Source organism: Bos javanicus, chromosome 29 (assembly GCF_032452875.1).
Source record: "Bos javanicus breed banteng chromosome 29, ARS-OSU_banteng_1.0, whole genome shotgun sequence".
Classification (NCBI taxonomy): domain Eukaryota; kingdom Metazoa; phylum Chordata; class Mammalia; order Artiodactyla; family Bovidae; genus Bos; species Bos javanicus.
In genome coordinates, this window is record NC_083896.1 from 27133152 (window position 1) to 27145152 (window position 12001).

Consider the following 12001-nt stretch of genomic DNA (forward strand, 5'->3'; position numbering starts at 1 on the left):
AATACAAAATTCCATAAAATTACAAGTCAATAAAGTGCTTTCTCTATACACCATAGCCTTACAACTCTACATTTTTGACAAAAGAAAAACTCTGATTTTATCACATGCTCCAGAATAGAAGTGTGATGCTGATATGACTCTTTGTGGCATTAGCATCTTCAAAATTCATGGAGAAATGGTCCTCTTCTATTAGAGGGGTCCAGGTGTCCAACCAAATTTCTCTTCATTTCTTCATTTTATTCCTTTTCTCTTTGAATATGTAATTGCTCACTCAGATCACTCAAACAAAACAAAATAAAAATACTTACAGTATGAGTCCTAGAATAATAGAAATCCTAGAAAAAATAAAAATGATTTCAGACTGCTGCTGCTGCTGCTGCTGCCGCTAAGTCGCTTCAGTCATGTCTGACTCTGTGCGACCCTACAGACTGCAGCCCGCCGGGCTCCCCATCCCTGGGATTACTCCAGGCAAGAACACTGGAGTGTGTTGCCATTTCTGTCTCCAATGCATGAAAGTGAAAAGTGAAAGTGAAGTCACTCAGTCATGTCCGACTCCTAGCAACCCCATTGACTGCAGCCTACTAGGCTCCTCTACCCATGGGATTTTCCAGGCAAGATTGCTGGACTGGGGTGCCATTGCCTTTCCTGGATTTCAGACTACCTATTATCCTTTACTTTTAAAAGCACATTTGTGTCTGTTTTATAGCAAATATAAATATTCAGTCTTAAGAACTCACTTCCCATAGATATAGTTTAGTTCTATTCATTAGTACTTAAGTAAATTGAACCCTTCATGGCCATCTCTAAATACATTGTGAGATGATTTGATCACACTTTTTAAGGAGGATCATTGATTGCTTAAAATCCTGGAGGGAAAGGAGATGAAATAAAAATTTATAAATACCAATAAACATTGTATAAGAGGAGCTGAGGAAAGCAGGGATATTCTGACCACCAGTGCATAAGTTTGGTGCCAGATTTCATTTGGAAACAGGAGAGCATGGTTTAGGGTGGGACGAAGGAATCTGGCTGCAACTAATGCTGGACCAATATTGGGCTCCTGCCTTGACACATCTAGGCTGACCAGGGAGCTTTAGGAAAGCAGTTTTCTTTCCACAATCAAGGATGAAGGTTTCTTTGTGTGCTCAGTCGCTTCAGTCGTGTCTGACTCTTTGCGAATCCATGGACTGTAGCCCATCAGGCTCTTCTGTCCATGGGATTCTCCAGGCAAGTACAATGAAGTGGGTTGCCATGCCTCCTCCAGGGGGTCTTCCTGACCTAGAGATCAAGCCCCACATCTCCTGCATTTCAGGCAGATTCTTTACTAACTGTGCCACCGGGGAAATCTTTAGGATCTTATATTTATCGTGGAAACTCTCTGATGATCAAGAGACAAAATCTGTATGTTTGAAAGTATGTGTGTATGTGGGGTATATTTCTGTCTGTCTCTATGGTATCTATATAGGCATGTGTGTTAGAGAAAAACAGAAAGAGGAAAAAAAAAGAGAAAGAGAAAGAGAGAGGCTTTATTCTTAGAGTAGTTACCAACTCTGAAAAGTAGCTAGTTTGGGTATATCTTTCCTAATTCCACAGAAAATAGAGTATAAAATTTACTCCTCTTGTTTATTTAGCTGATTTTATATGAATTCAGTCCTCTTTTTAATTTGGCTGATTCTTTTCTATTGGGCGATTTAGGTTCTACAATAGAGAAACAACCATTCCTGCTCAAAGCCCCATGATGAAGCAAAAGTGCTATCTGCTATCTTTGTAAAAATTTATCCATTGTTTTCTCTATAAGCTAAGATGTAGTTGGCATATTTAATATTTAAATATGTTCTTATATCAAATATGTCAGTGTTGGATTTGCTGTAGTCCTTCCTGTAGGAACAGAGTACCATACAGAAGAGAAATGACAAATGCGAGCCTGGTGACAACTTTCATTCTAACGGGCCTTCCCCATGCACCAGAGCTGGACATGCTCCTCTTTGGAATTTTCCTGGTGATCTATGTCCTCACCGTCGTGGGAAATCTTCTCATCATGCTACTGATTATAGTGAATCCCCACCTGCACACCCCCATGTATTACTTCCTGAGCAACCTGTCCTTCATTGACATGTGGTACTCCACGGTCACTGTGCCCAAAATGCTGATGACCCTGGAATCACCTGAAGGCAGTCCTATCTCCTTTCCCAGCTGTGCAGCCCAGTTCTACTCCTTTGACTTCCTGGGCAGCACCGAGTGCTTCCTCTACACCGTCATGTCCTATGACCGCTTCCTGGCCATCAGTTACCCACTCAGGTATGCCAACATGATGAGTGGGAGGATGTGTGCCATCCTGGCCACAACCACGTGGCTCAGTGGCTCTCTGCACTCTGCTGCCCAGACTACACCGACATTCCGTTTGCCCTTCTGCGGGCCCAACCAGATCCAGCATTACATCTGTGATGCACCGTCTATCCTCAAACTGGCCTGTGCAGACACGTCCACCGTGGAGATGGTGATCTTTGTCAACATTGGGTTGGTGGCCTTGGGCTGCTTTCTCCTGATAGTGCTGTCCTACGTGTCCATCGTCCATTCCATCCTGAAGATCTGCACCTCAGAAGGGAGATGGAGAGCCTTCCAGACCTGTGCCTCCCACTGCACTGTGGTCCTTTGCTTCTATGTTCCCCTTGTTTTCATTTACCTGAGACCAGGCTCCAAGGAGGTTGTGGACAGGATTGTGGCTGTTTTCTACACTGTGATGACGCCCCTTCTGAACCCTGTGGTCTACACCCTGAGGAACAAGGACGTGAAGAAAGCTCTGTTGAAACTGAAAAAGTCAGTATTTATTCAAAGTAAATAATCAACACAGACCAGATATGGCTAACTTTTATTTATAATTAAGTTAAACACCAACAAGAATTTAAACTAAAAAAAAGAAGAATTTATACTTTTAAGGGACATTTCAATTAATTCTTTAATGAAAACAATAATTTTTTACTGTTTCTCCCTGTGCAGAGTTCCAGCTTAAGCAGACTTTTAATGGTAATAATTTAAGGGAAGATCCCTGGAGAAGGAAATGGCAACCTACTCCAGTATTCTTGCCTGGAAAATCCCATGGACAAGCTACAGTTCATAGGGTTGCAAAGAGTTCAACACAACTGAAGCAACTTAGCACAGAGCACACGTATATAGCACAAAACACATTATAAACAATAGAAACACAGAAAGACCAAAATCTCTACATTCACAAAGGTCATCGTTGGGTAAGAGAGAAAAACAAATGCAGTATCAAACAAGGTACATTGAGATAGGTGTCATGGGTGCCCAGGAAGAGACTCATTAACTGTTTTAACTTGGAAATTCACTGGAAGACTCTAAATACTGTAATAATATGTATGAAACAAAACCATGTTGAAAGTTATTTAGATTTTTAATGAAGACACAAAAGGTAAATAAAAGTCAGTGTCTTTTTTAATTGAAATTTTTATTGGTATAACTGTCATACAAAGTTGTAAGAAATAATACAGAGAGAGATCCCTTGTATACAGAGAGAACCTTTGCCCAGATTCCTGCAATGGTAGTGATTAGCAGACTGTACCATAATATCACAACTAGGATTTGGACATTGATATAAGCCACAGATTATTCAGATTTTCCCAGATTTATTTATGTGTTTGTATGTTATGTTGTACACAGTTTTGACTCCTGTAGGTTTGTGTATCCACCATCACAGTCAATATATTGAACAGTTCCAAGACCATAAGGATCTCTTATATGATGATGTTTTAGCTGATGTGAATATTGACTACTGAATAAAGCTATCAAATATTATTATTTTTTTTAAGAATTATATAAAACAACTTTGAGGAGTTTTTTGTTTACAATTTTTTTGTGTTCTTTTTTTTTTTTTTTTGCTTTTCTGAGTGAATCAATATTCAATATATAAATATGTATTTAGTGGCTACTATGTGGTATGAACTGTGTGTACAAAGACTAAATAGACATAGACCTCAAGGAGCTTGTAGTCTTTATATAAGAAGAATAAGGTTTTTAAGAAATGGTCATAAAAATCAGACTAATGATGAAGGAACATCTATACAATACTAGGATGAAGGATTCTTATCTCTCAAAATTGGGAAAGTAATTGAAATATAGCCAGTGTAAATGTCATATGACCACATTTTTATTTAGAGATGTAATTAGTGTGTGAAGACAGATGGGAGGAAGGTTAGCCTTAAGGCAGAAAGATCAACTAAAGAGCTTTTTCAACTGCATATTAGGGAAAAAACAAACAAACAAACAAAACAACACATGAAAACCCAGGTTCAGGCAGTGAAAGTGAAAGTCACTCGGTCATGTCCAACTCTTTGCAATCCCATGGACTATATAGTCCATGGAATTCTCCAGGCCAGAATACTGGAGTGGGTAGCCTTTTCCTTCTCCTGGGGATCTTCCCAATCCAGGGATCAAACCCACGTCTACCGCATTGTAGGTGGATTCTTTACCTTCAGGCAGTAGTAATAAGAATCAAGATGGTACAATGAATGGTGAAGGGCCAACTTCATGAGAAGGTAAAACTGCTAGAGAAGGTTAATACGCTTTGGTAGTTGTGATAACACTCAACACACAGAGAATGTGATAAGGGTAAGTTCTTAGGATAGAATGAAGCATCTAGCTCCGGAATTACTTGGATAAAATACCCATGAAAGTTTCAGGTAAAATCTCCTGGTTGATAGTGTAGCCTAGGAAACAAGGCAGGAAAAGCCTACAGACTCTGTAAACAAGGAGACTAGCCACAACATTCTTTGGTTTCTGGTTTTTAAACATCCATATCCTAAACATGGAGAAGAAAGCTTCTATTGCGCAGAATAAAGGGGCCAGATCAGCAAAGGGAAACCACTGTCCTTCCTATGTTTCCAAAGTAAGTCCAAGAAGATTTACACAAATCTGCTATTGAAACTTACAGAATCATTTCTCACAATAACACGAAAAGACCTTTACAGAGACTGTAAATTTAAGGAGTCCCAGAGAAGGTGCATATGATAGTGGCTACTTTTCAGTGACATGGTCCTGGGAGCAGAGGATTCAAGGACCAAAGCTGTTGCTCTTCTAGTATCTTCATGCCACTGAACTATTCCACTGCAGAGATGACATATAAACATCATCCATGGAATATTTGTAGGTGATTAAAAGGAAACGAGGAATTGAAAACATTCATTTGAATAACAAAGGGGCAGCTGGAGGATTTAGGGGTAAAGGTGCATATAGTCGGCATGTAAACATAAAACCCGCATGTTTAAAAACTGTGATAGTACTGTAAACCGTAGTAATCAAGAGTTTGCACAACTGGCATGAAGTACTGACAAGTAGGTCAGTGGAACAAAATGTGGATCCACACCCGCACATGTCACTCAGACAATGTTTAATCAAAATGCCATCACATTTCAAAGGGGAAAGTATAGTGCTTTCAACAAATAAAGCAGAAAGAGCTGGCTATCCATCAGTAAAAACCAAATTTTGAGTGTTACCATACTCTTTATTAAAAAAATATTATTTTTTTTGTAAATTAATCTATTTATTTTAATTGGAGGTGAATTACTTTACAATATTGTAGCAGTTTTTGCCATACATTCACATTAATCAGCAATGGGTGTACCTGTGTCCCACATCCTGAACCCCTCTCCCACCTCCCTCCCTATCCCATCCCTCAGGGTCATCCCAGTGCACTGGCCCTAAGTGCCCTGTCTCATGCATCGAACCTGGACTGTCAATCTATTTCACATATGGTAATAAACATGTTTCAATGCTCTTCTCTCAAATTATCCCACCCTTGCCTTCTCCCACTGAGTCCAAAAGTCTGTTCTTTATATCTGTCTTTTTTTTGCTGTCTTGCATATAGGATCATCATTACCATCTTTCTGAATTCCATATATATGCATTAATATGCTATATTAGTGTTTTCCTTTCTGACTTACTTCACTCTGTATAACAGGCTCCAGTTTCATCCACCTCATTAGAACTGATTCAAATGCATTCTTTTTAATAGCTGAGTAATATTCCATTGTGTGTATGTATCACAGCTTTATTATCCATTTGTCTGCTGATGGACACCTAGGTTGCTTCCATGTCCTGGCTATTGTAAACAGTTCTGCGATGAACATTGGGGTACATATGTCTCTTTCAATTCTGGTTCCCTCAGTGTGTATGCCCAGCAGTGGGATTGCTGGGTCGTATGGCAGTTCTATTTCCAGTTTTTAAGAAATCCCCACACTGTTCTCCATAGTGGCTGTACTAGTTTGCATTCCCACCAACAATGTAAGAGGGTTCCCTTTTCTCCACAGCCTCTCCAGCATTTATTGTTTATAGACTTTTTTTTTTTTTAATTTGATTTAATTTTTTTACTTCACAATATTGTATTGTTTTGCCTTTTTGATAACAGGCATTGTGACTGGAGTGAGATGGTACCTCATTGTGGTTTTGATTTGCATTTCTCTGATAATTAGTGACGTTGAGCATCTTTTCATGTATTTTTTAGCCATCTGTATGTCTTCTTTGGGGAAATGTCTATTTAGTTCTTTGGCCCATTTTTTTGATTGAGTCATTTATTTTTCTGGAATTGAGCTGCATGAGCTGCTTGTATATTTTTGAGATGAATTCTTTGTCATTTGCTTCATTTGCTATTATTTTCTCCCATTCTGAAGGCTGTCTTTTCACCTTGTTTAGATTCCTTTGTTGTGCAGAAGCTTTTGAGTTTAGTTAGGTCCCATTTGTTTATTTTTGCTTTTATTTCCATTACTCTGGGAGGTGGGTCATAGATGATCCTGCTGTGATTTATGTCAGAGAGTGTTTTGCCTATGTTTTCCTCTAGGAGTTTTATAGTTTCTGGTCTTACATTTAGATCTTTAATCCATTTTGAGTTTATTTTAGTGTATGGTGTTAGAAAGTGTTCTAGTTTCATTCTTTTACAAGTGGTTGACCAGTTTTCCCAGCACCACTTGTTAAAGAGATTGTCTTCTCTCCGTTGTATATTCTTGCCTCCTTTGTCAAAGATGAGATGTCCATAGGTGCATGGATTTATCTCTGGGCTTTCTATTTTGTTCCATCGGTCTATATTTCTGTCTTTGTGCCAGTACCATACTGTCTTGATGACTGTGGCTTTGTAGTAGAACCTGAAGTCAGGCAGGTTGATTCATCCAGTTCCATTCTTCTTTCTCAAGATTGCTTTGGCTATTTGAGGTTTTTTTTTTTTTTTTTTTGTATTTCCATACAAATTGTGAAATTATTTGTTCTTAGCTCTGTGAAAAATACTGTTGGTAGCTTGATAGGGATTGCATTGAATCTATAGATTGCTTTGGGTAGTATACTCATTTTCACTATATTGATTCTTCTGATCCATGAACATGGTATATTTCTCCACCTATTAGTGTCCTCTTTGATTTCTTTCACCAGTGTTTTATAATTTTCTATATATAGGTCTTTAATTTCTTTAGGTAGATATATTCCTAAGTATTTTATTCTTTTCGTTGCAATGGTGAATGGAATTGTTTCCTTAATTTCTCTATTTTCTCATTATTAGTGTATAAGAATGCAAGGGATTTCCATGTGTTGATTTTATATCCTGCAACTTTACTATATTCATTGATTAGCTCTAGTAATTTTCTGGTGGAGTCTTTAGGGTTTTCTATGTAGAAGATCATGTCATCTGCAGAGTTTTACTTCTTCTTTTCCAATTTGCATTCCTTTTATTCCTTTTTCTTATCTGATTGTTGTGGCTAAAACTTCCAAAACAATGTTGAATAGTAGTGGTGAAGGTGGGTACCCTTGTTTTGTTCCTGACTTTAGGGGAAATACTTTCATTTTTTTTTTTACCATTGAGGATAATGTTTGCTGTGGGTTTATCATATATAGCTTTTATTATGTTGAGGTATGTTCCTTATAGTCCTGCTTTCTGGAGGGTTTTTATCAGAAATGGATACTGAATTTTGTCAAAGGCTTTCTCTGCATCTATTGAGATAATCATATGGTTTTTATCTTTCAATTTGTTAATGTGGTGTATCACATTGATTGATTTGCAGATATTAAAGAATCATTGCATCCCTGGGATAAAGCCCAGCCCATGACGTATGATCTTTTTATTATGTTGTTGGATTCTGTTTGCTAGAATTTTCTTGAGGATTTTTTCATCTATGTTCATCAGTGATATTGGCCTGTAGTTTTCTTTTTTCATGGCATCTTTGTCTGGTTTTGGTATTAGGGTGATGGTGGCCTCATAGAATGAGTTTGGCAGTTTACCTCCCTCTTCAATTTTCTGGAAGAGTTTGAGTAGGATTAATTTTTGGTAGAATTCACCTGTGAAACCATCTGGCCCTGGGCTTTCATTTGTTGGAAGATTTTGATTACAGTTTCAATTTCGGTGCTTGTGATGGGTCTGTTAAGATTTTCTATTTCTTCCTGTTCAGTTTTGGAAAATTATACTTTTCTAAGACTTTGACCATTTCTTCCAACTTGTCCATTTTATTGGCATATAGTTGCTGATAGTAGTCTCTTATGATCCTTTGTATTTCTGTGTTGTCTGTTGTGATTGCTCCATTTTCATTTCTAATTCTGTTGATTTGATTCTTCTCCCTTTTTTCTTGATGAGTCTGGCTAATGGTGTGTCTATTTTATTTATCTTCTCAATTGGATTATTGACCTAAATGTAAAAGCATTTCCATGGGGAATGTGAGAGAGAACTTTCATAAACATGGAGTTGGTGTAGATTTCTTAGAAAGGCCAGAAAAGTATGGGCCATAAAAATAAATTAAAAACTGGATTTTACTTAAATTAAAAACTGTGTTCTTCAAATGGTGTTAATAAAAACATGGGTAGGTATGACACACATTGGATGCAAACATTTGTAATAAATGTGTAAAGATATCTCACAAGTCAATAATCAAAAGCAAACAATTCAATGAGAAATGGACAAAAGACTTGACTACACACTTCACAAAGGAAATAAGTGAATGGCCAAAGATGAAAAATGCTCAGCATCATTAATCAACAGTAAAATGTAAAATTAAGCCATAATAAAGTGTTATCACACATATTCAATTGGTTAAAGTTTTGAAAGTGACAACATCAAATATTAGTGAGGATAGAGAGAAATTGGAACTCATATATTGCTAGTGGATATATAAAATGGTATAGCTGACTTGTAATTTAACTTATCATTTGACTTAGACGTTCTAGTTTTTTATGTTTACCCAGGAATATTGAAAACAAATGCCCACAAACATTTGCAAATAAATGTACATAACATCTTCATTAATAATATACCCAGTTGAAACAACACAAATGTTAAACAATGTGTGAGAAATTGTGATGTATTTATATAATAGACTACCCTACAGTGAGAAATGAATTATTGCTATGTACAAATACTCAGATGAATGAGGAAAAGGCAGATGATCAATAGAAATGGGATTAATATATACAAACCAATATATATAATAAGTAAGTCATAAGGATATAGTGTATAACACAAGGAATTACAAAAAATTGTGGTTTTTAAGGGCATTTAATCTGTAAAAATCAGATAAGGCAATGGCACCCCACTCCAGGACTCTTGCCTAGAAAATCCCATGGATGGAGGAGCCTGGAAGGCTGCAGTCCATGGGGTCGCTGAGGGTTGGACATGACTGAGTGACTTCACTTTCACTTTTCACTTTCATGCATTGGAGAAGGAAATGGCAACCCACTCCACTGTTCTTGCCTGGAGAATCCCAGGGATGGGGAAGCCCGGTGGGCTGCTGTCTCTGGGGTCACACAGAGTCGGACACAGCTGAAGTGACTTAGCAGCAGCAATCTGTAAAAATACAGAATCAGTATACTGTATACCAGGAACTAATATGATACCATAAATAAACTATGTTTCAATTAAAAAAATAAATGAGACACAAAAGTATATGTAACATATGATCCCATATTTAGGAAACTCTAGGTTAAATCTAATCTACAGTGAGAGAGAGCAGTTGAGTCTGGGTCTCAGGAGGTGGGAGATGACCAAGAAGGGACACAAGGTGTTCCATACAGTGATGGAGAGGTTTTTTAATACTGATTTTTGTAGAAGTTAACATTTGTCATAACAGGTCAAACTGTGTGCCCAAAATGGATGCATTTTTGTGAATGCACATTCAGTTCAGTTCAGTTCAGTTGCTCAGTCGTGTCCAACTCTTTGCGACCCCATGAGCTGCAGCACGCCAGGCCTCCCTGTCCATCACAAACTCCCAGAGTTCACTCAGACTCATGTCCATCAAATCCGTGATGCCATCCAGCCATCTCATCCTCTGTTGTCCCCTTCTCCTCCTGCCCCCAATCCCTCCCAGCATCAGGGTCTTTTCCAATGAGTCTACTCTTCACATGAGGTGGCCAAAGTACTGGAGTTTCAGCTTTAGTATCATTCCCTCCAAAGAAATCCCAAGGCTGATCTCCTTCAGAATGGACTGGTTGGATCTCCTTGCAGTCCAAGGGATGCTCAAGAGTCTTATCCAACATCACAGTTCAAAAGCATCAATTATTTGGTGCTCAGCCTTCTTCAAAGTCCAACTCTCACATCCATACATGACCACAGGAAAAACCATAGCCTTGACTAGACGGACTTCTGTTGGCAAAGTAATGTCTCTGCTTTTGAGTATGCTATCTAGGTTGGTCATAACTTTCCTTTCAAGGAGTAAGTGTCTTTTAATTTCATGGCTGCAGTCACCATCTACAGTGATTTTGGAGCCCCAAAAAATAAAGTCTGACACTGTTTCCACTGTTTCCCCATCTATTTCCCATGAAGTGATGGGACCAGATGCCATGATCTTAGTTTTCTGAATGTTAAGCTTTAAGCAAACTTTTTCACTCTCCACTTTCACTTTCATCAAGAAGCTTTTTAGTTCCTCTTCACTTTCTACCATAAGGGTGGTGTCATCTGCATATCTGAGGTTATTGATATTTCTCCCAGAAATCTTGATTCCAGCTTGTGTTTCTTCCAGTCCAGTGCTTCTCATGATGTACTCTGCATATAAGTTAAATAAGCAGGGTGACAATATACAGCCTTGACGTACTCCTTTTCCTATTTGGAACCAGTCTGTTGTTCCATGTCCAGTTCTAACTGTTGCTTCCTGACCTGCATACAGATTTCTCAAGAGGCAGATCAGTATTCCCATCTCTTTCAGAATTTTCCACAGTTTATTGTGATCCACACAGTCAAAGGCTTTGGCATAGTCAATAAAGCAGAAATAGATGTTTTTCTGGAACTCTCTTGCTTTTTCCATGATCCAGCGGATGTTGTCAAATTGGTCTCTGGTTCCTCTGCCTTTTCTAAAACCAGCTTGAACATCAAGGAGTTCACGGTTCACATATTGCTGAAGCCTGGCTTGGAGAATTTTGAGCATTACTTTACTAACCTGTGAGATGAGTGCAATTGTGTGGTAGTTTGAGCATTCTTTGGCATTGCCTTTCTTTGGGATTGGAATGAAAACAAACCTTTTCCAGTCCCGTGGCCACTGCTGAGTTTTCCAAATTTGCTGGCATATTGACTGCAGCACTTTCACAGCATCTTTCAGGATTTGGAATAGCTCAACTGGAATTCCATCACCTCCACTAGTTTTGTTCGTAGTGATGCTTTCTAAGGCCCACTTGACTTCACATTCCAGGATGTCTGGCTCTAGGTCAGTGATCACACCATCGTGATTATCTGAGTTGTGAAGATCTTTTTTGTACAGTTCTTCTGTGTATTCTTGCCACCTGTTCTTATTATCTTCTGCTTCTGTTAGGTCCATACCATTTCTGTCCTTTATTGAACCCATCTTTGCATGAAATCTTCCCTTGGTATCTCTAATTTTCTTGAAGAGATCTCTAGTCTTTCCCATTCTGTTGTTTTCCTCTATTTCTTTGCATTGATGGCTGAGGGGAGGCTTTCTTATCTCTTCTTGCTATTCTTTGCAACTCTGCATTCAGATGCTTATATCTTTCATTTTCTCCTTTGCTTTTCGCT

At 38.3% G+C, this 12001-nt stretch overlaps 1 protein-coding gene across 1 annotated transcript; it reads left to right on the plus strand.

Moving 5' to 3' along the window:
* The first annotated feature begins 1817 nt into the window (after window positions 1-1817).
* LOC133241784 (olfactory receptor 10G9-like) lies at window positions 1818-2842 on the plus strand. The gene has a single exon (XM_061407707.1). The coding sequence runs from the start codon at window positions 1832-1834 to the stop codon at window positions 2840-2842; it is 1011 nt and encodes a 336-aa protein (XP_061263691.1). The 5' UTR covers window positions 1818-1831.
* The last annotated feature ends 9159 nt before the right edge of the window (window positions 2843-12001 follow it).